Here is a 27,606-nt window from a genome sequence, read left to right as displayed (position 1 = left end):
TAAAGTGTTTGCCGTCGGGTTTTCGTTTGGCTGGTTGTGTGTACACAGTGTATACAAGTTGAGTTGTACAGAAGCCCAAGAAAGAGCAAGAGACAAAGGGTGGTGGGGAGATGGGAGCACAGGGATTAGAGAGAGGGAGGAGGGGACAAGAGACGGATAAAAAATAGAACCACATCCAGATGACAATGGGATGGGGCGGGGGGGGGGGCAGACACAGACAAATCGCAGTAGAAAAGGAGTGGGAGGGGCAAAGAGAGGGGACCCTTCTCCCCCCTCCACCTCCCCAGCCCCCCGCCCTAGGTATGTACAATAAATAAGATTAAAAATAATTAACAAGATGTGTTTTCCCCCTCCCACCCGACACCAAATGCCCTGGGGAGGGAATGGCCTTTAGCAAAGATCTTGGCCTGTGAGGGGGGGATTGGGGGGAAGGGGTCCCCCAGCTCTCCGAAGCCGCCCCGCCCCCCTCAACCATACATAGACTTCTCCTATACATTATGTACAAGGTGGAGGGGGCTGGGGCTATGCCATGGAGGGGGGATTGGGGCAAGGTGGGAGAGGGAAACCGTTACTAAATAGACATTTATACATATATATAAATAATTTCTCTGTACACCGGACAGTGGGAAGAATGGGAGGGAGTGGAGAGGGCTTGGGAGATGGGAGGAGTCGAACTTTGAACCCTGTCCTGTGGGGGCAGCATGGACACACCCTGACCAATGGCCCCCCCACCCCACCCCAGCGATGGGGCCCAGGGGTTAGCTCCTGAGGGCACAGTTCTGTCCCAGTTCTCAGTTTATGGAGGAGGTGGCCCCCCCAAGCCAGGGTGGGGTCACCCGCAGCGGCTGTGGGCCTGTGCTTGGGCCAGCAGGTCGCTGAAGGAGTCAAAGAGCTGTTCTAGCCATGGCTGGTTCCGCATGCACTGCTGGACCACCTCCTCTTGGCCCAGGTCCTCAGCGCCGCCCTCGATGGCCAGGGTCTGCAGGGGGGTTAAACATGGAGCTGGGGTGGGAGGAGGCTGGGGGCCTAGGGATCAGTGTCCCAGGGAGAGGGGATCTGGGAGCTGGACTTCCGGGTCCAGGAGGGGGAGCCTGCGATGGCTTGAATCCCAGGGTGACCCGTGCGGGGCGTGGGTGGGCTCACCTGGTCCCGGCAGCGCAGGAAGGTGTGGTACTTATAGTGGTGGAGTGAGTGGTACAGCGTGTAGTATCCCGACTTGTCCAGCTCAACCTTGAACTCCTGGGCAGGTGGAGCGGAGAAGCCTCAGCCTCCCGGCTCGGCGCCGGGCGGCCCCTCCCCCTCGCCCCGCCCCGGCCCCGCCCCTCCCGGGCTCCGCCGCACCTGGGCTCTGACCACGCTCCTCTTGAGCTTGCTGAGCGTCTTGCGGTTGTAGGGTTCCCCGGCCGGCCGCAGACGCACGGCCCCCTCCTCTGGGGAACCCTCCCCACTCTGCTCCACTTGCAGCTGGGGGAACGTGTGCAGGGCGTCCTGCGGGAATCCGAGGGGTCAGGGGGACCTCCCTGGACCCGCACACCCCAGACCCACCCCCAGTTCTCAGATCCCAAGCGATCAGATGCCTCAGTTTCCCCCAGGAAACTGCAGATCAGGAAAGACACTTGGGAGTCTCGGTTTCCTCAAAGGCCAGCGGAAGCCTAGGCCTGTCTGGTGACCCTTATAATGTGCTTTGTGGCCCCGCCCAGGATTCTCGGAGACACCTAACATCCTGCCCAGGATTCTAGAGCCACCATCACATCCTACAAAAATTCTAAGAGTCAGTCTGAAATCCAGAATCCCTGGAGCCAGGCTAATGTCCATCCCAGAATTACAATACCAGACTCATATTCCACCCCATAATGCTCAGACCTATCCTAATGTTCTACAGTGGAATTCTTTTTTTTTTTTGGGGGGGGGGGGCGGCGCACGACGCGGCTTGTGGGATCCTAGTTCGCCGACCAGGGATCGAACCCGCGCCCTTGGCATTGAAAGTGCGGAGTCCTAACCACTGGACCACCAGGTAATTCCCATTACAGTGGAATTCCTAACTCCAGCGTAATATCCTACCCCCCTTCTCAGAGCCAGATGAACAATCAATCCCAAGATTCTCAGAGGCATCCTAACATCCCACGAAGAGTTCCAGAACCAGATTAACGTTTCATCCCATTTTCATAGTCAGACTAACATCCCAGCAAGAATTTTCGGAGCTGGCCTAAAATCCATTCCAGAATTCTGAGCCATCGTAACATTTTACCCCCTGGTTCTCGGCACCACATTAACATCCCCATCAGAATTCTCAAAACCAAATCAATGTTCTCTCCCAGAGTTCTCGGAGCCACCGTGATATCCCATCCCAGAAGGGAAATTACATAGATGACTTCGGATTCGAGCCTGAGATTCGAAGAGCCTGAATTACGTCGACAGAGAAGCCATCAGAATCCACTCAACGGGGACTTCCCTGGTGGTGCAGTAGTTAAGAATCCACCTGCCAATGCAGGGGACACGGGTTTGAGCCCTGGTCTGGGAAGATCCCACATGCCGCAGAGCAACTAAGCCCGTGCGCCACAACTACTGAGCCTGTGCTCTAGAGCCCGCGAGCCACAACTACCGAGCCTGCGCACCACAACTACTGAAGCCCGCGCACCTAGAGCCCGTGCTCTGCAACAAGAGAAGCCACCGCAATGAGAAGCTCACGAGCCACAACGAAGAGTAGCCCCAGCTCGCCGCAACTAGAGAAAGCCCGCGTGCAGCAACGAAGGCCCAACACAGCCAAAAATAAATAAATAAAATAAATAAATTTATTTAAAAAATAAAAACTCTATTCTAAAAGAAAAAAAAAAAATCCACTCAACGCTCTGCCCCAGAGCGAGCCCTGGGTCCAGGCCCCAGTCCACCTTTTGTCCCCAAACTTGTACTCCACAACCACGCTCTGCTGGGCCTGCCTAGCAGCCCATCCCAGACCTTGACAATGACCCCACCGAGCCATCCCAGCTCGCCTCCATCTGTGCTTACAGGACTGCTGGGAACCCAGAGACTCCCTCCAGACAGCCCAGCCTCCACTACTCTCCTGGCCAAGCGCGACCCTTCCAACGATCTCCCCTCCAGGGCCTGATGCTCTGGGGACCAGCGCAGTGGCTGACATGCACATGTCTCCTCTGTGCCTGAGCTCTGGGCCCCAGACGCCGCAGGCCAAGCCCCCCCAAGCACCTGCAGGGCTGGGCTCAGCGACAGCCGCTTTAGGACTTTCTTCTTGTGCTCATTCAGGAGGCCATCGATCTTCCGCATGGGCGGGAGGTACAGCTCGTCTGAAAGGCGAGACAGGGTGTCAGAAGAGACGCAGCCCCACGATGTATGGGAGGCAAAGGAGGGGTAGGGGGCTCTGGGCCCCCAGACCTCTGCTCACCATGTGTGTCCTCCAGGGCCTGGATCATATCCGGGTCGAGTGCTGTGCTCACCAGCATCTCCACATAGCTCCGGTACATCTCCCGCATCGCCCGGGTCTTCAGCAGACGTCCAGGTACTGCCCGCTCTGGGGGAAAAAAGGAAGACATGGCCCATCATTCCAACTTTCTCCAAGGCCACCTGTGTGGCAGACAGTATTCTAAGCCCCAGGGACCAGAAGAGAAATCCCTACCCTCAGTGAGGTCCACGTCCACTGGGGAAGACTCTCCAACACCAGGACAATATAGTCTAACGGTGAATCACAGGTACCGTAATGAGCTCAGCCTGGTAAGTCAGGGAAGGCTATTAAAGGTCACACATATACTGAGCCTTGAGTGATAGGAAAGAGTATTCCAGGCCGGTGACCACTGTGTTTGACTAGTTCAGTGTAGCTTCAGTAAAGTCTAAGAAGCAGCAGAGTTGGTTTTCAAACCAGTCAATCAAGTCCGAGAGATGAGTTGGTTTCTAAACCAGTGAATCAGGTCTGAGAGATCAGGTCACGAAAGGCAAGACTGAGGAAGGAGATGGGAGCTGAGACTGCACAAGTCAGGGCAGGCCAGACCCTGTGGGGCCTCTGAGATGAGGTAGAAAGGGGAGGGCCTTTTTTAGGGAGGGGTACTAGGGAGCCATGGGAGAGCTAAGAGCAGGGACGGACGAAGGTAAGTGGAGAGAGACCACTTCAAGGCCAGGGGATGGATCGGAGGGATGAGACCAGAGGCCAGGGCTGGAGGATCAGGATACAGAGATTGAGGGGCAGGAGGGCCAGCCTCTGAGCTAGGGCTGTGGGAAGGAGCAGAGGGGATGGGGACAGTCAGGGCCGGAGGGGTAGGGCTGGGGGCTTCCTTGCAGCAGAGGTGAGGGAGGGTCTGGCCTGGTGACTTGGTTGCCAGTGGGGCTGTGTCTGAGATAGAGAAGCTAGGACCAGCTCGGTGGGGTCTGGAAGGAGGGGTGTGCTGGGGGGTAGGCCTGGAAGGTGGCAGGGAGAAGAAATGAGTCCAAGGCTCACGGAAGTTGTGGGAGCTTGCCAAGTGAGAGATATGGAACGCCAAGCAATGAGGCCAAGGACGGGACTTTTTTTTTTTTTTTGGTCCGTGCCACGTGGCTTGGGGGATCTTAGTACCCTGACCAGGGATCAAACCCAGGCCCTGGCAGTGAAAGCGCTGAGTTCTAACTACTGGACCACCAGGGAATTCTCCAAGGACGGGAATGGAGGAACAGCCACCAGAAACTCAAGAAGGAGCATCAGGGAGAAAAGAGAAGCAGGAGGGCCACGTGTGGGAAGACCCCAAAACATCCTTTAGGAAAAGGCACGAGACATGTCCACTTGGTTTACCCACATGGACGGTCCTTGTTGACAGCTGTTTCAAGAGGCCAGACTGACCATTTAGCCGTGGGAGTCAGACCCCATCAAGCCTCTGCCTGAACGCTCCTAAGGCTCCTGTCTCACTCATGATAAAATCCTGCCAGTGGGGCCACAAAGCCCCAGGACCCTTGTCTCTCCAAGATGTGCTCCTGTTCCTTCTCTGCCCTCACTTCTTCCAGCCGCTGGCTTCTTTCCTGATCCTCAGACACATCCAGTCCGTAATGTTGTCTCTCCCAAAGTCACACCACCCCAACCCTGTTGCATTCGGATCTCTGCTCCAATGTCACTTCCAGAAGCCTCTCCAACTCCCCCTTCCCCCCAAAATATCACCCAGGATCCCGCCTGGATCCTCTTTACCGGATTTATTTTTCTCTACTGCCTTTAATCCGACCCAGCCCTACACTGATGATTTTTTGTATTGTTTTGTGTTCTATTACGTAACATATTTATCTGATCGACTCCCCCGCTGAGACTGTAAGCTCCCACGAAGATACATGTTTTTGTCTTTTCTGTTTACTGCTGGAACCCTCAGTTCATGGCACATAGTATGTGCTCAATTAACACCTGCAGAAAGGGGCTGAGGAAGCCAGATGAGAGTGGACTAAAGGAAGGGGGAGAGGGAACATCACTGCAGCCTCTTTCTAGAACTTTCACTGTGTATCTAAGAAAGGAGAGACATCAGGTTCTAGCACATGGAGGATCACCAGTCTTGGACCAGCAGGAGGGCTGGTTCTGAGACCTCCTGGTCTGGGCAGAACCTTCAGGGCATCCAGACGTTGAGTCAGGCTCATCCTACCCAGGAGGGGCTCCTGGTCAAATGGGATGAACAGAGAGAGACCCAGGACCAAAGAAAGATACTGACCCTTGGCGGGGGAATTGCTTCCCTAAGAGTGCAGAGTTTAGTTTCTCCCATTTCATAGGCCCAGAAAATTCTGGGCTGTCCACATATGTTCATAGTAGCATCAGCCAAAAAAGTGGAGACAACCCAAATGTCCATCAAGCTAGTCCATGGATAAACAAAATGTGGCATATCCAAGCAATGGAATAGTATTCAGCCATAAAAAGGAATGAAGTACTGCAAACAACTATGTATAATAATAAGTAAAGCTACAAGAATATATTGTACGGCACAGGAAACATAACTAATATTTTATAGGAACTTTAAATGGAGTATACTCTATAAATATATTGAATCACTATGTTGTACACCTGAAACTAACATAATATTGTAAATCAACTATACTTCAATTAGAAAAAAAAAGAATGAAGTACTGATACACACATGGATGAACCTCAAAAACATTATGCTAACAAAGATGCCAGTCCCAAAGGACTGCACACGGTACGTACACTATCCCTTACGTTAAATGTCCAGAATAGTCAAATCTATAGAAATAGTAAATTACTGGTTGCTTAGGGATGAGGGTGGGGAGAAAGGGGAGTGATGGCCAAAAGAAGCAGGGTTTCCTTTTGGGGTGATGAAAATGTTCTAAACTTGACTGCCAGGTAGATGCACAACTTTGACTATACTAAAAGCCAGAGAATTATGGGTTTTACTTTTTATTTTATTTTATTATTATTTTTTATATATGGGTTTTAATTAGGTGAGCTACATGGTATGTGAATTAGAGCTATAAACTTGTTTAAGAAAAAGAACCTGCAAATCTGGGCCTTTTGTAAAGCTCCTCCCTTGCCAGCACCTTCCCCTGACTCAGCTTTAACTGCTTCCACCAGGCCAGATTGAGACCACTGCCCAGTTAAAAGACTACATTTCCCAGGCTCCCTTGCAGTTAGCTGTGGCCAGGTGACTAGTTCTGGCCAATGGGATAAGAGAAGATAGGATGTGGGCCATTCCCAGATCTGGCACTTAACCAGAACTTCCCAACTTCATCAGGGCTTTGATGAAAAGATAATTCCAACTCTCTCATTTGACTAGCCTTTGTTACAACAGTTATCCCTGCACTACACCTGAAAGAGTATGTGACCTTGAGCAAGTCATGTCACCTCCCAGGGCCTCAGATTTCTCATCTTTAAAATGAGGATAGGGACTTCCCTGGTGGCGCAGTGGTTAAGAATCCACCTACCAATGCAGGGGACAGGGGTTCGATCCCTGGTCCGGGAAGATCCCACATGCCGCGGAGCAACTAAGCCCGTGCGCCAAAAAAAAAAAGAGGATAAAAAATAAACAAATAAAATAAAAAAAACCAAAAAAACAAAAACCCAAAATATAATAAAAAATAAAATGAGGATAATTTTACAGCATCTACCGCACAGGGTTTATGTAAAGATAAAATAAGCCAATGTGTAACATGCTTAAAATGATGCCTGGTACTTAGTAAGCACTCAATAACAGTCAGCTGTTATATTTATTTTACATATGTGTACATATATTTTTGTTGTTGTTATTGTCATCATAAACTAGACATCATTCTAAGCAATGGAGCTCCCACCTGGTGCCCACTACAGGCTAGTACCCTCCTGTGTGCTTTTCTGTGAATGCCCATTTTTACTTTATTATTAACCCATTTTACAGGTGAGGTCACTGAGGTGCAAAGAGGTGTTGCCCCTTTCCTGGAGTCACCCAGGGAGTGACAGGGAACATCAGTATGTCTGGGTCCCCACGATAGATGCTGGTCCCCAATCCTCCTCAGCCCTCAGAAACTGCCTATTCTGAGACAGAACAGTGCAGTGTTGAAGAACAGAGCCCAATGCTCCACCGGCTGCATTCCAACTCAGGTGGGAAGTCACATCCCAGCTGTGCTGCACTCTCTTGGTGTCTTAGTCTCCTCACCTGTATTTGAGGGTAATATTGGTATCTACTTCCTAGGACCACAGTGAAAAACTCAAACAAGTTAACATCTATGAAGAACTTACAAGACAGCCTGTCACGTGGTTAGGTGCCATATAGCTGTTAGCTACTGCTATTATTTTTAACTTACTTATTACTACTGTGACTGTTTGCTGATGCTACCTGGAGCCCTCTGGATAGCCCCCACCCATGCCTCCTTCTGAAAGCCACAGAGTCGCCTCTCTACCACCAGCCCTACGGCTGCTGATGGCCTTACCGTCCTCACTGGGCGCCCCGGGGGATGACTCTGAGTCCGAGGAGCTGCCTGGTGGGCCCCCACCCACCGAGGCGTTGCCTGCCGCCTCCTTCAGCCACTTCTTCCTCTTCTTGGGGGGTGGCTCAGCCTTCACCTTGGTGGGCCGGGACTTGGGCAGCCGGGAGGTGGCGGGCTGTCCCGTGGTGAGGCTCCGATCTGGCCGAATCTGCCGGCCGCCCGTGCCCCGCTCACCCCGCAGCGGCCGTTCCCCACGCGTTGCCCTCTCTTTCTCCTTCTCTTTCTCCTTCTCCATGGGCCGAGGCAGGGATGGCTTCTCAGGGGCAGGGGGCTCAGGCACAGCCGTCTCGGGCGTCGGCTCTGGGGGCTTCTCGGATGTCGTCTTGTCAGGGGTCTCGGGCTTAGGAGGTGGTGCCAGGGCCTTGGGGGGAGGTGCGGAGCTGCCCCCGGCAGATGCCGGGCCCTTGGCCTGCCCAGAGCGTCTGGAAGGGGACATAGATGGGACTGCAGTCAGCACCCCCTGAAACCCAAATTCTCCTCCTTGGGGTACCCCTGCCCCCACCGCCTAGCCCACAGCTCTAAGCACAGAATTTTGCTGAGCTGGTCTCTGTCCCCCTCTCTCTGGGGGCCCCACTCTCTGGGTCTCTGCACCCCCTCCCCGACTCTGTTTCTAAGCATTGTGTACTTCAAAATGGTTAATTTTATGTTACGTAAATTTCCTTGTATGATTCACCCCATGACTGTTGGCCCTGCCCACCACCTGACCCCTGGCCCCCATGGTACCTGACAGGCACTGGGGGCCGATGCCAGGGTTTCCGAGCACAGACCCTCACGTAATCCTTCTTGTTGACGTTTTCCAGAAACTTGACGTAAAGGCGCTGGTACCGGTTTTTCGCGTCCCCAAAATACCCCAAATACTACAGAGGAAAAGAAGCACATGAGAAACTCCTTCCTCCGCCCCAGCTAGGCAGCCCAACACCCAAGACTCCCACCCCTGCCCTGGCCCACCATGGCAGCCACCCGGAGCCTGCAGGGAGGTGGAGACCCCCCTCTGGACACATCTTGGACCCAAGGTGAATCAGAATCGTGTGAGGGGGACAACGGCTTCCACACACCCCACCCGGGGCCCCTCAAGCCCTCGCTCCCCTCTGCAGGCTCACATTACTGGTGGCACAAAACTGCCGCTGCCCGTCCTTGATCTCCGGAGTGAATTTCTGCAGCAGTGCCTTCTGGACTCGCCAGATGGGTGGAGGCTCGCGCCCCGTCTGCAACGCCAGCTGAGGAGGGGCACGGTAAGGCCCGCAGAGTCAACCCCCATTCCTGCCCTTCCCAACCCCCATTCCTGGCCCTCTGTCCTCCCTGTACACCCCCTTCGAGAAAAGGCATCATCATTAACAAGCATCAGCAAACTTCCAGCTGACAGATATCTTCTGGCTGTCTGAGGTTCTTAGATTTGGGGATTCAAAGCTTCCTCAACTTACCACGGGGTTCCGTCCCAATAAACCCATCGTAAGTTGAACATATCCTAAAGCAAAAATGCACTGACTACCCCTAAAGACATCATAGCTTAGCCCAGCCTACCTTACACGTGCTCAGAACACTTACATGAGCCTGCAGTTGGGCAAAGTCATCTAAAACAAAGCCTATCTTAAAATAAAGTATGGAGGATCTCATGTAATTTATTGAATACTGTACTGAAAGTAAAAAACAGAATGGTTGTCTGGGGACAGGAGGGTTGTAAGTGTTATCAGTTGTTTACCCTTGAGATTACCCTTGAGTGGCTGACCGGGAGCTGGTGGCTTGCTGCTCGCTGCCAGTGCCCAGCATCACAAGAGAGTATCGTAGCGCATATCACTAGCCCAGGAAAAGAACAAAACTCAAAATTCAAATGCGTATCGCTTTTGCACCATCATAAAGTTTAAAAATCCTAAACTGAACCATCAGGGAACCGTCTATACTCTCAATCAGGCTATTCATGCTGTTGGTTTTTTTTTTTTTTTTAATTTTACTGAAGTATAGTTGATTTACAATGTTGTGTTAATTTCTGCTGTATAGCAAAATGACTCAGTTATACATATATATATTCTTTTTCATATTCTTTTCCAGTATTGTTTATCACAGGATATTGACTATAGTTCACTGTGCTATATAGTATAGTATAGTATAGTATGGTATAGTATGTATAGTATAGTATACAGTATAGACCTTGCGGTTTATCCATCCTATATATACTAATTTGCATCTGCTAATCCCAAACTCCCAATCCTTCCCTCCCCACCGGCTCCTCACCCTTGGCAACCACAAGTCTGTTCTCTATGTCTGTGAGTCTGTTTCTGTTTCGTGGATATGTTCATTTGTGTCGTATTTTAGATTCCTGATATAAGTGATATCATATGGCATTTATCGTTCTCTTTCTGACTTACTTCATTTAGTATGATAATCTCTAGGTCCATGCTGCTGCAAATAGGCCATTCACTCTGGGCTACAAGGTTTTAGTTATTATAGCTATACAGTGTGATGGTACAAGCCATCCTCATGACTCAAAGAAATGACAAAATCTGAGCACTCATCCACCCACCATCTTCTAGATACAGTGTTGGGCCCCACAGTGTGGCGGTGAACGAGATCAACAAAGCCTTTCTTGGGGTCTTCATTACAGAGGTAATAAGACAGACAAGCAAATAAACAGAACAGGGTGAGGCTGTGGCTTGTGCTAAGAATAAACAGGTGATGGGTTACCTGAGACCATTTATTTCATCAGCCTGTCCACAGCAGGGCAGGACAGGGACACAAAGGCTCCCCGATCTCCACTCCCCTCAGCACACTCAGACCCCCATCCCCACCCCAAGGCTTGTGTGCCCCAGCTGGACACCAGGAACCAAAGGATGTCAGACCCAGCATCTGATCTCAGGGAGTAAGGGGACTAGCAGGGGACCAGACATGGGCACAAAAAAATAACAGCACAAGTAATAAATGTGCTAACAGCAGGTGCCCCAGAAGCCTAGAAGAAGAACTCTGGACTCAATCTGAATCCAAGAATACTTCCTCGAAGAAGTGATACCTAAATGAGTCCTGGAGGGACTGTATCTTCCGTGAGGGGGTTGGGTGATGACCAGGGGCTGCCAGGTAAAGTGCGTGACAGCTGTGGCTCTAGAAAAAAGCAACTGACAGGCACAGATAAGTAAATAATAAGAACACACTGGGAAACATGCACTGAGCTTTGTGATAACCCAGAGATGAATGAGGGACAAGCCCTTGCATTTAAAGAATCCATAGTTGGGACTTCCCTGGTGGTCCAGTGGTTAAGAATCCGCCTTCCAGTGCAGGGGATGCAGGTTCGATCCCTGGTAGAGGAATTAAGATCCCATGTGCCGCGGGGCAACTAAGCTACCGCATGCCCCAACTACTGAGCCCGCACGCCACAACTAGAGAGGAGCCTGCGCGCTGTAACGAAAGATCCTGCATGCCGCAACTAAGACCCGATGCAGCCAAAAGTAAATAAATAAATATTTTTAAAAAATCAATAAGTAAAATAAAGAATCCATAGTCAAGTGATAAACAGTATTCAGGTAACTCCAACTAACTGATCATGGCTGCCCTGAGCACTAGGCTCAGCAGGAGCAAGCTCTGGGATCAATTAGTGATGTCTGCCACTGGCAGCAGCTGCAGTACTGGAGCTTGAGTGACAAGTACTGGCTATCTATTCTTGGGTTTTGGTCAAATGCTTTTATATCCACAATTTTTCATATCCTGAGATCAGCCAGGGGAACAGAAAGGAGTTAGAATAACCTGATGAAAATGAGGTCCAGAAAAAGGTTCTTGGCTGAAATTTCACTGGACAAGAGTGAGGCAGGATGAGACAGGGATATGGGCATGTCAATCCCAAGTGCCTCCCTCCAGGATACCATGGTTCTCAATCCTCCCTCCTGGCTCCTCAGGGAACCAGGTCAGAGGCCCAAGGATTGAAAAGTCCGTTTCAAATGCTTTTCAAGGACTGAAAAGCTCATTTACATCCTGCCCTGCTCCAAAACCTTCCAGGGCCCCCAGTGAAGATTCCACAGCCTGGCATAGAGACTTTGCCTCAGTCTCCTTTCCTTTCTCCTACACCTGCCCAGCAGGTCATCCAGACCCTCAAAGCTCAGCAGACAAGCCCCAGACTTTCTGACCTCCAGGTTTCTGCACATGCAGGGCCCCCCCCACTAGGGGTATCTTTTTCCCTCTCATTGTGGATATAATGTTCCCTGCTCCAGTTCTCAGAAGTTTCTGAAAAATCCATCAGAGCACCCCCTCCCCCAGCCAGGGGAGGGCACCCCCTCCTCTGTCTCTTCCCACTGACGATCTTCCTCCTCTAAGGATCCAGCTGTTTCTCTAGCTGGACGTGGGGCCCTTGACTCACCACATCCCAGTTGGGCTTGGCTTCTTTGCCCAAACCACTCTTCCCCCCAGGATCCCCACTATCCCCCAGTCATCAGGCCCTGGCATCATCATCCTTGCCTGCTCCCCAACCAGGGTCACTTAGTCCCAAAGCCACGTCTTTCCTGCCTCTCCTCATGTCAGTCATGTCACTGACCACACGCACTTCCACTTGGTGGGAAGTTGCCCCACCCATAACACCCATTCAGTGGAAGCCACAGCTGGTTGGAGGAGACCTGACAAGGGGTGGCCAATCAACAGGCATAACACAAACCCCATCCAGACCCAAAATGCTGTGCTGGGCCAATCAGATTCTCTTCTGGGAATCTGAACTGTGACAAGCTGAGACAAGGGCAGTAAGTAGCAGGATGTGAGTAAGTAAGCTAGAAGCACCCAGCCTGGCGTTAAGGAGAAGGCTGCAGGATCAGACACAGGGGAGTCAGTGTAACAGAACTAAGGCAAGGGACAGACTGTCATCAGGACTGCACACTTCCCCAGCCACCTCCCTGCTGGCCAGGGCCCTCGAAGCAGCCAGACAACCCAGAGCAGATTCTCAAGCAGGCATCCACTGATCTCACCACAGGATGATCTAGACCCTGCCCACCTTCCAGCCTCGGTGCTCACTGTCCAGCCACTCAACCCCTTGCATCTCTCCCTACCCATCACATAAACATGCCTCACCACAGGGCTTTTGCACAGACTGTTCTCTCTGCGTGACCCGCTCTCCCCATACTTTTCTCCATCCAACAAACTTATATGCTCAGAATTTACATCCTGATAAACCTTCAACATCTCAAAGGACTGGGAGTTAATAGTATCACTCCCATTTTACAGGTGGGGAGGCTGAAGCAGAGAGGGGGCTAACCCTACACTGTCCAATTCAGCAGCCCCTCCCCATATGTGCCTCCTGAGCATTTAAAATGCAGCTCATTTGCATCAACATGTTCTATGAGTGTAAAATACACACTGGATTTCAAAGACTTGGTAAGCAAGAGAGGATATAAAACATCTCATTAACTTTTTCTATATTGACCACATGTTAAAATGACATTTTAGACACGCTGAGTTAAAGAAAATACATCCCTACAACTAACCTCACTCATCTTTTAACTTTTCAAAAGTGTGGATGCAAGAATGTTTAAAATGCTGTACATGGCTAAAACGACATTTCTATCGGGCTGACATTGTTCTAGAACAAACTATGACCCGTGGCCCATTTTTATAGAACTATGAGCTAAGAATGGTTTCTACATTTCTAAAGGAGTGTGAAAAAGAAAAACAAAACAAAAAACAAAAACCCAAGAATACATGATAGAGACCGTACGTAGCTTGCAAAGCCTAAAATATTTACCATCTGGCCCTTTACAAAAAAAAAAAGTTGGCCAAACTCTGCACTAGAGATCTGCCCGAGATCACTGAATAATAGAAACAATGTTCATAGAGCACTTTCGGCGTGCCACCCACAGAGTGCTGGACAAGCCGTAAAGCCTGAGTGCTCACATTGTACGAAGGGGGTACTAACGGCATCAGCCCCCATTTTACAGATGAGGAAACTGAGGCTCAGGAAGGGTCAACACTAGTCCAGCTCGGAAGTGGCAGAGATTCAAGCCAATCAGATTAACGCCAAAGCTGGGCCCTTAATAACCATGCTGCCAGCCTGCCCTGACTCCTGACACACGAATGAGTCCTCATCTGCCTGAGTGGCTCAATCCTGGGGCTGTGAGTCCCCCATCAGAACACATACTCGTGTTGTATTTTAAGCATCTGAGTCCTTGCCTGGCCCCCTCCCCTGCCCCATGCCAGCTGGGAGGTGGTATCAGATGGCCCTGGCTCTAATCCCGGCTTGGCACCCACCAGCCAAATGATTCCCTCTCCCTGAAAGTGAACTTCCTCATCTGTAAACTGGGGACCGTCAGGGTCCCCACCCCAGAGCCCTGTTCATTTGGCCCAGTGCTGGGCGCCCAGCAGCACTATCAATGTTTGGTGGAATATACACAGAGTGCGGCTGACTCTGGTGCTGAGAGCGTGGGCTCCCAGGGCCAGTAGAACTGGGTGTGGGTCCCAAGCTGTGAAAGCCTGGAAAGCCCACTTTAATCCTCTGAGCCTCAGTTTCCTTCTCGGTAAAAAGGGGATAGTAATCCCTATAAAGAAAGGAGATTACAAGGATAAAACTTACAGGTGGTGGCGAAGGTTTGCACAACAAAGTGAATATACTTAATGCCACTGAACTGTACACTTAAAAATAGTTAAAATGATAAACTTCGTGACATGTATCGGTTACCACGATTAAACTAAATTCTGAATGTGATGTGTCCCAAATTCTATCCCCTGAGAGATGGTAGCCGTCCCTGTCACTGCTGTTCGTTTGACACCTCCCTTGCCTGTCCCAGACCGATGGCCAAAGAGCCTCAGAAATCTTGAAGTTAAAATGAAATAATGTACACAGCGCACTAGCAGAGTGAGTACAACTAGGAGGGAGAAGGGGGGACTGGCCAGGGAGGGATACTGGGACCCAAGGCATTGGGATTGTTCTGGTAGCTGGCTGAGGAGGGTAGGAGTAAGCCTTCACTCTACCATTCTGCTTTGACAACTTACATATCTCTTGTGAATGTTCTCTTCTATCATGAGAAGATGACAAAGTAACAATGAAAAGATACAGTCTGGGATCGGTGAGCTGGGGCGGACAGGGTAGAATGTGGCAGGGTGGAAAGCAAGCAGAACCAACCAGGACGTGATAATGGTGGAAGCTGAGTGATGGATACACACAGCCCCGTTACTGTATTTGCTCTACTTTTCCCAGGTGGTCCAGTGGTTAAGACTCCGTGCTCCCAATATAGGGGGCCCAGGTTCGATCCCTGGTCAGGGCACTAGATACCACATGCCGCAACTAAGAGCCCACATGCCACAACTAAAAAAAAGATCCCGGGCTTCCCTGGTGGCGCAGTGGTTGAGAGTCCGCCTGCCGATGCAGGGGACACGGGTTCGTGCCCCAGTCTGGGAGGATCCCACATGCCGCGGAGCGGCTGGGCCCGTGAGCCATGGCCGCTGGGCCTGCGCGTCCGGAGCCTGTGCTCCGCAATGGGAGAGGCCACAGCAGTGAGAGGCCCGCGTACAGCAAAAAAAAAAAAAAAAAAAAAAAAAAAGATCCCGCATGCCACAACGAAGATCCTGCGTGCCACAACTAAGACCTGGCGCAGCCAAATAATAAATAAATAAATAAATATTTTAAAAAATAGATTGAAAATAACATAGGAAAAAGCACACTAAGTTCTTCTTCCAAGACACACTTAATAATGAAGTATAATAGGGAATTTCCTGGCGGTCCAGTGGTTAGGACTTGGCACTCTCGCTGCCATGGTCCTGGGTTCAATCCCTGGTTGGAGAACTAAGGTCTCACGAGCTGCGAGCTACAGCCAAAATAAAAGTATAATAATATGCACTATCCTTATAATGAATTCACCCCACAATTTCCTCATCTGTAACTTAGAAGAAACAACACCCAAGATGAAATTAAACACGTTAGAGCTTCCCTGGTGGCGCAGCGGTTAAGAATCTGCCTGCCAATGCAGGGGACATGGGTTCGAGCCCTGGTCCAGGAAGATCCCACATGCCGCAGAGCAACTAAGCCCGTGCGCCACAACTGTTGAGCCTGTGCTCCGCAACAAGAGAAGCCACCGCGATGAGAAGCCCGCGCACCGCAACGAAGAGCAGCCCCCGCTCGCCACAACTAGAGAAAGCCCGCGCGCAGCAACAAAGACCCAACGCAGCCAAAAATAAATAAAATAAAATAAATTTTAAAATGGTCCACATCAAAAAAGAAAAAGAAATCCTTAAAGAAAGAAATTAAACGTGTTAACATACATCCAAGGCCAAACATGGTTCCTGCCCCCTAGTTGCTACCCAGTCAGTGACAGTAACTAACATGAAGAATGGCCTTAGCCCTTGGCGTCACCATTAAGGTGATAATGGCTTGCTGACCTACCGAGCACTCGTTCTACCTCATGCCCTGTGAGAAACACTACACGGGCGTCTGATGTCACCTACCCTTGTCAAGCACTTATATTAGTCGTCTGATCCAATTACCTGTCCAATGAACAAAATACAGCAAAGGTCAGTACACTTTCTCCGTCACAGGACAGACAAGAAATAGTTTTGGCTTTGTGGATCAGCTAAGCTCTGTTGCAACTACCCCGCTCTGCTAATGAATGGGGAAAGCAGCCATAGCTGATATATAAATGAGTGAGTGGGGCTATGTACCAATAAAACTTTATTTGTAAGAACAAGCGGGGGGCTGGATTTGGGGGGGGGCATGTGTGCCCACCCCTGTATAGAATAACTGGAAGTAGTGCATGTGCTGGTGTACATAAAGTGTTTATTTCGGCCACACCGCATGGCATGAAGGATCTTAGTTCCCTGACCAGGGATCAAACCCGTGTCCCCTGCAGTGGAAGCGCGGATTCTTAACCACTGGACCGCTAGGGAAGTCCCAACATAAAGTGTTTAAGATGTGGCCTGACACACAAGCATTCCCAAACCACTGGCTACTACATCTGCGGTGCCTTTTCATAGGTATGTCACGTCAATACCTCAGCTTTCCACCTACAAGGCACAAGCTGCCTTTAAAGCATCCCTTGGCTTGCGTTAGAAGCTCCCTAAGATCAGGCCCTCCTCATCGGCTTTGTCCCTTAGTATAACCCTAGCACCCACAGCAAAAATACCTGCAATTAAATGCTAACAATGGGTTTACCTTATTTATCGGTGACACACACACACACTCAAATAACATCTCAGAAGCGTGCAAGTCCTCTGCAGGGGTCCAGCTGGCCTCCTCTATCAGCCCCATGACTGTTAACTCAGGAGGATGGGATGGGCTGCCTCAGCCATCACTGTACCTGCAGCCCCCAGCACCGGGCCTGTCATCCAACAGGCGCTCGATAAACGCTCCAGTGACCAAAGCACTGGGCCCAGTTGTCCGACACGACAGGAGACTCACCTTGAGGGAAGGGATGTCCTCGGCGCGGATGACAAACTCGTCGCGCTCCCGGAAGATGCCCTCCCCGCCGCTCTCGCCAGCCTCCTCGTCCGTTTCCCCGCACACGGCCGCGGTCTCCTGCTTCTTGGCCAGGTGCAGGGGCCGGGCGTCCGGCGGCTCGGGGTCGTCGGGGGACGGGGCGGCAGGCTCCTCCGGAGGGGGGGCAGGGGCGGCGGTGGGCAGGGGCGGCGGGGCGGGCAGCGAGGGCAGGGCCGGTGGGACTGGCACGGGCGGTGGGGGCGGCGAGCTGGGTGTGGGGGCCACCAGAGGGGGTGGCGAGGGCAGGGCCGGCGGCTGGGGCGTCGGGGCAGGGGGCGGCGAGGGCGGGGGCTTCTCCTCCAGCAGCGGGGGCTCTGGGGGCGAGACGGGCATCAGGGCTGGAGCCCCGCTCAACCGTGCCCCCCCAGACCTGTTTATCTGCTACCAGTGAAAGGCCTCCCAGCCTATTCTGGGGGGGTCTCAACACAGCCCTCTTCCCACCCTGCACCCCAACATCCCTCCTGACCAATCTGAGCTCTTCACCTAGCATCCATCTCTGCCCCCAATCCCCCTCCATCTCCACTTTTTATTCCTCTTCTGCTACTTCCTCTTCCTGCAAAGCTCCTGTCTGACCCCTCCCTGACCTTCAATACCCACCCCTGTCCCCAGACACCTACCAGAAGCCTGCAAAGCTCCTGTCTGACCCCTCCCTGACCTTCAATACCCACCCCTGTCCCCAGACACCTACCAGAAGCCCAGGACCCTTTAACTTCTCTCTCCAAGGTCCTAATAAACTTTCCTACCCAGACATGCCGCTCGGGTCCTCCCCATCTTTCCCCAGCCTCCAAAGACCCCCTTTCTGTCTTAGTGCAGTTCTGCATCCCAGCACCATTGCTCAGTGTCCCCACCACAACGGCCAGGAGGCCTCTCTGGTCCCATCAACAAGCCCCTCTGCCCCCCAGTCTAGTGCCTACAAAGCTCCTGGCCCTGCCCTACCTCCTGGTCCCCAAATACCACTCACCATCCCAGCACCTCTTCTCCTGTCCCTGAATATCCTTCCCTGTGCCAACAGCCCCACTTGCCCCTTATTGCCACTCAACTCCCCAGTCGCCACTGTGCCACACCTGACTCCCTCCCTGAGACCCCTTCCCAGCCCCGGTGGCTACTCTGAGCCCCTGAAACTGTCTCCCAACCATAATGTCCATTTTAGTCCTGAAACGTCTGTTGCTTTGGAGCCCCAGTCTGACGCTTACCTCCCATTCCTCAACATTCCTCCCAATTCCCCAACCACTCCTTCTGTGCTGCTACTTCCTCTTTTCCTGCTCAGAGGTCGCAAATGCTTCCACCCAAGCCCTCCCCTTTCCTTTCCTCAGCCTGCTCTCCCACTCTCGGGACCGGCAATACCCTCTCCTTCCTGCTATGCTAACTCCCCGTGAGATTCTGTTAACATTCCTCTTCTAACGCCTTGAGATCTTCTGACTCCCCACCAGACTGCTTTTGCTCCATCCCTGGGTCCTTCCAAGCTATGAGCCTTCCCGACCCTTCCAAGGCTCCCTCTCCCCCCCACGCTCTCTCCCGTTATGGCAGCTCCAGGTACTCTGCTTAGCACCCTCCAGTGTTTCTCATCTCTTCGCTTGAGGCTTCCCTTCGGCCTCTCACTGTCCCACTCCCCATTGCCCATCTTTCTACCACCTTCCAGAAGACTTCATTCCTTAAGACTCCTGTGAGCTCCCAAGCCTCCTCATTAACTGCTCCAAATGCCTTCCTCCAAACGCCACCTTTCTTTCCCCAATGCCTCTGTTCCCCCCCAGCAAAGCCCCTCAAATTTTGTCCAACACCCCTCTCAGGACAGAACACCATCCAGACCTGACTGTACCCCCAGCCTGTCCCGATGGCCCTCCACGAGATGACTAGTCGTTGTTGATACGTTTCTCTTTAAACAACCCTCCCCAGTCTCCCTCTGCCCCCCAGACCCTTTCCTGTCCTTTATTACACATCCCTAACTCCTAGAGCCCTTCTCAGGTCCCATGTCCCCCATCAGTTTGAAAAGCTCTCTCCATCCCTGTCACCCACCTGTCCCCATCACTTATAGCCTGCCCTGTCCCCCAGTGTTCTCCACTGCCCACCTTCGGGCCCCTGCCAGTCCACTCAGCACCTGTGGGTGGATTAGAAAAAGACGCCCCTTTCTCAAAAGGCTTGCCCTCAAGTAGGAGATTACCGTCAATAAACAGGCAAATCTCTGTCAATCATCGGCACTGTGAACAGTGCCTGATCTACACAACCAGACCTGGTGACCTGAATGTCGGGAAACCCCTGCCCCGCCCCCAGACCACCTTCCCAGAGCTCACCAGGCGTGCCACTGCTGCTGGCACTGGGGAGCCCCGGGAGAGGGGGTGGCCCGGGCACTGCAGCCTCAGTAGCCAAGGGGGGCCCGTCCGCGGTGGAGGTGTCCTTAGGCCCGGCCAGTGGCGGGTCATCGAGGGCGGAGATGGCCGAGGAGATGCTCTCCTGCAGGTCCCGGTTCTTGGCCACAGAGTCTTCCTCGTCCGACGAGAAGGAGGGCAGGGTCTCGAGGTTCCGTTTCAGCTCCTCGTCCAGCCGCTTGCAGGGCGAAGGGCAGCCGAGCCCCAGCCCCTCGCTCTCGGCGGCCTCCAGCGCACCCCCCAGCCCGAAGGCGCCGGCGGGCGGGGGCTGTGGCACGGCAGGCGCGGCGGGGGGCTGGGGAGGCAGGCCCCGGGCCGGCACGGAGGGCGGCACGCTCTTTGGGGGGCTGAGCGGGGGTGTCAGGCCAGCCTGGTAGAGCGGTGGATGGCGCTTGCCTGACTTGAGAAAGTCCAGGAACGAGGCCATGAAGCCGGACTTCATCTCAGGCTGCTTCTCCTCCACCTCCTTGATCTTGGCCTCGATCTTCTCCCGAGTGAGGCTGGAGTCCAGGCTGTTGTGCTCAGCTCCTGACACAGCATCGCCCGATGACGCTCCCAGACCCTCGCCGGCCTTGGGCACAGACAGCTTGATCTAGATATGGGGGCAGTGGGGAGTCAGGGCCCGCGAGCCCAGGGCCCCAAGCCCCCTCTGCCCTCAGACCCAGGGGTCTGGGGCCCCAGCCCTCTCCCCAGTTAAGACCCTAAAGTTCAAATTCCCGGAGTGTCAGCCTGTAGTATCGTAGAATTCATGCCTGCGGACCCCTCTGCTCAGATTCCAGAATGACAGGACTGGGGTCCCTCCCTCATTACTCACGGACCCTCCTCCCACAAGACCCAGGAATCTAGGACCCCTGATCAATAGTCCTGCAGGATCTAGAACCTAAGAATACAAGCGCTAACCCCCCGCCTCCCTCTAGACACAAGTTTCAATTCTCAGACCTCTGCAACAGTGGAACCCTGAAATTCCAGCCCTCGGATTCATTTCCTCGTGGGTGTTAGGAAAATAAAACCACATCCCCTACCACGCCCAAGAACCTCAAATGTGGTCCCAACCCTCAGGCATCGGGGTTTCACTCCCCCTCACCTTCAGTGGTTTCAGGGGCTCCAGCCGAGGGCCCCCAGCCTCCTCAGCCTTCCTGCCTCGGCCCCGGCCCCGGCCCCGGGGTTTCTTGGCCCCATCAGTAGGTGTGGAGGCCAAGGCTGGCCCAGCAGTGGTGGGGACCTCCAGTGGGCGAATCCGGGGTCTCCCCCGGGGCCGGGGCGGCCCATCACGCTTGGCCTTGGTGGGCTTGCGGCCACGGCGCCGGGGGCCATCGGGGCCAGGGTTGGGTGGGCAGAAGTCAATGTCGCCCAGCGGTGAGAGAGCCGGACGGGAGCGGCAGCTGGACACCAGGTCAGGCAGGCGCCGGGGGTTGAGGCGGATGTCGGCAGGCACATCGGCCTTGTCCTCGTCGGCCTCGAACTCGTACTCCTGGGCGTACAGCTTCTTGGGCGTCTGGAAAGGCGGGTCACGGCGCCGCAGCAGGTGGAAGGAGGACGTCTTAAGCAGCTTCTTTGGCTTGGTGGAGCAGAAAATGGGCGAGGTCAGGCCTCCCTTGGGCTCCGAGGCAGGGGGTGGCGGTGGAGGTGGGGGAGGCGGTGGAGGGGGCGCCGCCTGGTGGGGCCCACTCTGGATCAGGCCCAGAGGCTCGGCGTTGACGGTGGAGGGCAGCTCAGGCGGCTTGCTGGGGTCCAGGCCCAGGCCCGGAGTCTCGGGACCGGCTCCAGACGCCCGACTAGGGCAGTAGGGCCCATAGGGATCATAGGCAGGGGGGCCCGGAGGCGGCCCAGGCCCCGCCTTGGGATCGCCCTCGTCCTCGGGCGGCCCAGCCTTTCCATAGTCATCTGCGGGGCCACCGCCAAACATCTCCTCCATGGTGGGGAAGAAGCTGCGCTCCTCGTCTTGCAGCAGGGAGTCAGGGAAGCAGATGGAGGTGAGTGGCACAAAGCGGGGGGCCTTGGTGCCTTGTGGGCTAGGGCTGCGGTAGGCCCCCGAGGGATCCTTGCCCTCGGTGTTAGGTGGGCCCACGCCAGTGTCACCAGGCCCAGGTGGCAGCGGCTCCAGGGCCCCGAGCAATTCTTGCATGGTGCCGGGTGGCTCCAGGCTCTCCTCGGGTCGCAGGCGGGGGCTGGGGGCACCCGGCTCCAGGCCATGGCCGCGGAGGTGGGCCTCGAGCTGGAGGGGCATGGGTGGTGGAGGTGGGGGAGGCGGGGGGGGAGGCTGGGGTGCCCCATCACGGGCGGCCGGCTCAAGGAGATGGACGCCAACTTTGGGAGCACTGGAAGAGGGGCTGGGAGCATGGCTGAGGACCGAGGGGAGCAGCTGGGGGGGAGGGGGAGGCAGCACCAGTGGGAGGTCAGGGCCCCCGGCCTCTAGGAGGAGGCCGTGGGGGGCAGGCTGGGCAGACTGGGCCGTGGGAGTTGGGGGTGGAGGGCTCTTTTGGAGGAAGGCCCCCAGCTCCTTGGCACCTGCCCCATAGTGGACAACTGAGGTGGCCAGCCCCTCGGGGGTCTCGCCACCCCGTTCTGGCCCTTTCTTCTTCTCCTTCAGCCTCCCCAGGCCCAGCTCCAGGGCCGCCGTGGCACCCTCGTCAAGGCTGGCGCTGGTACGGATGACGCTCTGCAGATGGTACCTCTGTGGGTCTTCCTTGGCCAGCTCGTAGGGTGTGCCCGGGGGACCCCCAGCCCCGCCACTCCCAAGTCCCTTGGAGGCATCCGCCGCCCCATCTTCGCCCACCAGGCCATCTGCCCCTGAGGTCCTCGGGGGGCTGGGCGCCTGCAGGAGGTGCTGGATGAGGAATTCTTCATCCTCGGTGCGCTCAGCGGGAGGCCCGCCGGGGCCCGCCAGCAGCTCTGAGCCGTCCCCCTTGCCCTTGTAGCCACCTGCTCCAGCGGCATAGCTGCCGGCTCCTGGGGGTGCCAGGAATGGGGCTGAGGCCAGGACAGAGCTCAGGTATTTGCCAGGAGCTCCTGGAGAGCCGACTCCAGGCGGGCGGCCGGGGGCCGGAGGCGACTGCAGCGGGCGGATGATGTGAGAAGGGCTGGCCTCTCCACCGCCCCCCAGGGAGCTGGGCCCCCAACCACCTCCATGGCCCGAGAGTGCTGGGGAATGGCCAGTACTGTAGCTGAGCGAGGGGCTGGCTGTGGGCAGCCCCTGGGAGTGGGCAGCTGGCCCTGGGTACGGCTCACCCTGCACCCCATATAGCTGCCCCTGCAGCTGGTCTGGGGAATAGCTCTGACATGTGGCTAGGCCAGGAGGCGGGGGACCACTAGGGGGCTGCTGGGGCCCACCTGAGTAGCTAGGGCCTTTGCTCAAGTCCTGCGCTTGACCCCCTCCAAACCCTTGCCCATAGGCCTGGGGTCCTAGAAGCCCTTGGGGCTGACCAGGGGAATAGGCCTGGCCTCCCGCCCCCCCAGCTCCAGAGGCCTTGCCAGTGGCGTAGGCTGCTGCTGGCCCACCCAGGCTCTGGCATTTGGGCGTGGCAGTCGAACGGGGTGGTGGGGGCCTGTTGGCACCGCCCGCAGCTGCCCCATAACCACCTTTGCCCGTCTTGTAACCAGGCGACTGAATGATGGGGCGGTAACCTCCACCGCCACCCGCCGCCCCACCTCCTCCAGCTGCCTCGGGGCCCGCAGCCCGGCCCGATGCCCCGGCCGTGGCTCCACTGGGCCCAGCCTTGCTAGGCTCGCCAGCGCCCGGGGAGGGCTCCCCACCGCCCAGAGGGCTGCAGGCCAAGTTGGCCCGGTGGCCCATGGAGGCGTAGCTGCCTCCGCAGCTCAGGTAGTGCTGGAGGGCATGGGCTGGTGGTGGTGGGGGCTGGGCACTGGCTGGCCGCTGGTAGTGCTTGATGACGGTGTCCTGGCGGGGCAGGGCCCGCTCGGGTGGTGGCGGGCCGGGGGCAGCACCCGAGAAGTTGTAGAGCTGGGGAGAGGATTGCTCGGCGGCAGCGGCAGCAGCAGCGGAAGAGGAAGCCAGCAGGTTGAACTGAGTTGGGAGGTGGCGGGGAGGTGGGGGTGGATCTGGGGGGCCCGGGCGGTAAGGAGGGGTTTGGGCTGGGCCGAGACCAGCGGGCCCCAGGACACCACCCCCCGCCAGGCGCTCAAAGCCTAGCGAGGAGGGCACCGTGGGTGCCTGCGAGGGCTTCAGGTGCAGCACGTCATGAGGGGACAAGAGCCCATTAGCTGGGGGACTAAATGGGGGGTCCTGAAGGCTGAGGGAAGAGGGTACTGGGAAGGGGCGGCTGCCAAAGGAAGCCGGGTGCTGATAGGCCGACAGGGCAGAGGAGGATGGAAAGGTGCTGGAACCCGGCAGGGCGCCTGAGATGAAGAGCTCCGTGGGGCCTGGCGTGTGCATGGCTGGGGATGAGGGAGGAGACCACAGGTCAGAGCTGACCACAAGCCAGCCCCACCCTGGCCCTCCTGGACTGGCAACGGCCTTACCTGTTTGCCAGGAAGGACTGCGGAATTGGGAGAGGAGAGAAGAGGCAGAGGGACCAGGCTGGGGGCCCCGGGACTCCAGGGCCGAGATGAGGTTCATGACGGAGGCGTCGGGCCCTGCTGAGCCTGCGTGATGGAGGCCGGTGTCGAAGAGTCCAGAGAGGCCTGGTGAGGGTCGGGGGGGTAGAGTCAGCTAGGTGGGGGATAGGGCAAGGTGGAAAAGGAAAAGGAACAGACCAAAGGCAAGTGGGGCCAGGAAAAGGGGTTGGAGAAGAGGGGCGGATTCAAAGAGGAGAAAGGAGGCAGAGACAAGTTAAGGAAACAATAAGCAGGATGCAATCATCAGGGCAGGGAGCCCAGGAGGGGTAAGTAGACAAAGGAGTAGAAAAATCCATACGGGAAAAAAATGGGAGCAAAACACAGAGCGTCCTTATGGTCCAAGGGAGGCCAAAGGATTAGGCAATTCTAGCAAGGAAGGGGAAGGGATGGGATGACTGGAGCCACTGAGAAGAACCAGAGAACAAGTCAAAAGGGGTTGAGTCAAAGTGAGAGAATCCAGATTTTTTAAAAAAAGGAAGAGAGAGAGAGAGGAATAAAGGGAAGGAGCCAACCAAGAGGGTCAAGGGTCAAACTGGACAACAGCCTTGTTGCTGATCCATCTAGGAAGGAGAGCGGCAGGATCAAAGGAAGGGAACCAATCCGAGGCACTAGAGGCAGGGCCACAGGAAAAGAATAAGGCAGTGGGCAAATCTAAGGAAGAAAGGGGAGGTCCAAAGAATCGGAGCCAATCAGGAAGAAAGGGAACCAGGAAGAAAGAATTCGGAGAACCAAGAGGATGAGCAGACCCAGAGGGAACGGATTGGGGTGGGCTGGAGAGGCGGAAAAGCCTGGAAGAGAAGGTGGGATTTGGGGGCTGAGACGACGGGACCAATTGGAACAAAAGAGGCGGGGCCAGAAACAGGGGCAGACGAATCCGGCGTGAAATTAAGCAGCCTCACAACAACCAATCACAGGAGAAGTAGCAAGAGGCGGGCCAGAACGGAGAGCACAGCCAATTAGGAAGGCTGTAACTTTCAGCAGCCAATCATCTGCTTCGGAGGGAGGGCCAGGCGGGGCGGGACAGGGGCCGTACCTGCCGGGTGGTGGTTGGTGGCATAGCTTTGCAGTGGGTGGGGGGCCGCGTAGGCCTGGCGGTGTAAGATGTCCGTCTCGGGGTGCGAGGTCCTGGAGCTGCCATAGACCAAGCTGGGAGGAAGAAGGAGATGTTAGGGTATCCTCCGAAGCTACCCTCGGAGAAGGGAACTCAGCAAATCCCCTGGGGAGTTGGGGAGAATCTTCCAGCTGACTGGGGGTTACCCTAAGGAACCTTGGGCCCTAAAGGCAAGAAGACAAGGGAATCGGAGTGCCCAACTAAAGAGCCATAGAAATGGTCCCCACTCGAGCCCCAGTAAATAGAGCCCAGATAGCTTCACATTTACAAACACAGACATGCACAGGGAGGACACAGAGAGGGTGAAGAGTCAGAGAAAGTGCCTTAAGTTGAAAACGTGGACCTGCTTCCACAGCCCCCACCCCGCAGGTGACCCAAGGCCCTGGGGCCAATCCCTGAGGGATGCCCCCTCTTCTTCAGACACATGGGAACACAGAGGCCCTGAACCTCACGGGATGGTGCAAGCCGAGTCAGGAGCAGGAGGCAGATTGTTCCCCAAAGGGCAGGGATGGGAGGTGGGCAGAGGATAGGACTCCTGCAAAGTACCAGGCACAAGTGTGAACATGAACACCGTCCATCCCCCCGGGTTGAGGTTCAAATGCATGGGGGCATGCAAAGCCGGGTATGTGTGCAAACCAGTATCCAACTCACTTGTGTGGAAAGCTACAGAGCGAGGAGTCCCACATGGAGAATACTAACACACGTGGGGTCATTCCCAGCCAAGCTGGGAAACCCAGGTGTATAGGGGGAGGGGGATTCGGGGGCAGGTGAAGAGTGAGGGTGTGACACAAACAGCAGGAAAGGGGCAGATTCGCAGGTGAAAAGGCTGCCAGCTACATACGCACTGGGCCCACGCTCACACACACAACCACACACCCGGGAAATAGCCTAATCTTCCTATGCAACGGCCCCAATCCATGGCCCAGACTCAAGAGGTCAAACACTCCACTCCTCGGCATCAACTAGGATTCTGTCTTTGAGGGTGGGGGAGCTCAAGGGGGCGTGTCTCAGATGCCAGGACCCCCACCTTACACAGAACCCCAGCTTAGGAAGGGGGCGGGGCCCCGTGCCCACTCAGCGCGCGGAATTTCTGGGGGGGCCCCCCGAGTAGCGCGGCCTCGCGCAGTCCCGGAACAATAGGACCTGAGGGGGGGCCGCGCCCCCCAGGTCTGCGTTCTCATTCTCTTTTCCTTCCCACCTTTGCAAGAGCAGAACCTAGGGCGCGAGGGGGAGGGGTCAGTAAACCGGGAATCCAAGGATGGGGGGAAATCCAGGCCTTGCTTCGCCAGTCCCTCCCACCTTCCCAAGGCCTTTCCGTCTGAAATTGTTTTGCACCCCCATTTTTCCGCGGCATCTCTCCCTTTGCATGCCGGAGCTGGCTTTGGCGGAGTTTGCAATTTGCAAACTGGGGCGGCGGCGTTGTTGCAAACCGAGGAAGGCCGCTCCCTTGCAAGCCGGAGGGGAGTTTGCGATGCACGCGTAGCCGGGCGGGCCCGGCCGGGCTGGGCCCCCACCTCTTGGCCCCTTCCTCCAGGCCACCCCCGGCTCCTTACCTAGCTTTCGCTGACCTCTCGTAACTCCATCCCGCCCCGGCGCCGAGCGGGTCCCCGAAGCCGGCGCTGGGGTAGTTCCTGTCCATGAATTGGCCGCGGTGGAAATTGGGGGGAGGGGGAGGGAGGGAGGGAGGGAGGGGGGCGCGCGCGCGCTCTCCTCCGCCGCCGCTCCCTCCGCTGTTGCTTTTTTTCCCCTTCCCTCTCTCCCTCTCTCTCTCTCTCTCTTTTTCTTTGCAGCCGCCGAAGGCCCAGGAAGGCCCCGGGCGGGGGAGGGAGGGGACAGGGGCGGAGGGGCGGAGGGGCGGAGGGGCGGAGGGGCGGGCAAGGGAGGGGGTGCAGCCGACGAGCCAACGAGGGGGGAAGGGGGGTTCCCCCTGGAGGGAAAGAGGGGGGAGGAGGGACCCCGCTGTCTCCGCCTTTGCCCCGGCGCTTGCAGGAGAGAAGGGGGGCGCGCGCTCCGGAGGGGGCGTCCCGGGCGGCCCCGGGGTGGGTGCGGGCGCTGGGTGCTCGCTCTATCGCCGCCGCCGCCGCCGCCTCCTCCTCCTCTGCGCTCACGGTGCAGCCATCTTTGCACAAGGCGGCTGGGGGAGGGGGGAGGGGAAGGGGGGGCGGGCGGCGGGGTGTCTGGCTGCGCTCCGCTTCCTCCCACAATCCCGTGCA

General features: G+C 55.5%; 1 protein-coding gene across 1 annotated transcript; it reads right to left on the bottom strand.

Annotated features, from left to right (window-relative positions):
- Positions 1 to 27,524, bottom strand: PRR12 (proline rich 12). Its single transcript, XM_081215290.1, has 14 exons — positions 26,947 to 27,524; positions 25,316 to 25,428; positions 24,187 to 24,348; positions 20,792 to 24,102; positions 19,633 to 20,299; positions 17,267 to 17,658; positions 9,021 to 9,137; positions 8,644 to 8,777; positions 7,864 to 8,342; positions 3,398 to 3,523; positions 3,202 to 3,299; positions 1,342 to 1,488; positions 1,144 to 1,239; positions 1 to 979 (listed from the first exon to the last, which is right to left on the bottom strand). Exons 1-14 carry the CDS (start codon positions 27,030 to 27,032, stop codon positions 833 to 835), a joined length of 6,075 nt encoding a protein of 2,024 aa, XP_081071416.1. The 5' UTR covers positions 27,033 to 27,524; the 3' UTR covers positions 1 to 832.
- Positions 27,525 to 27,606: the final 82 nt, after the last annotated feature.

Source organism: Mesoplodon bidens (assembly GCF_964165515.1).
Source record: "Mesoplodon bidens genome assembly, chromosome: 18".
In the NCBI taxonomy this organism is placed as follows: domain Eukaryota; kingdom Metazoa; phylum Chordata; class Mammalia; order Artiodactyla; family Ziphiidae; genus Mesoplodon; species Mesoplodon bidens.
The sequence above is the reverse complement of the archived record's forward strand: the minus strand, read 5'-3'. Positions and strand labels throughout refer to the sequence as shown.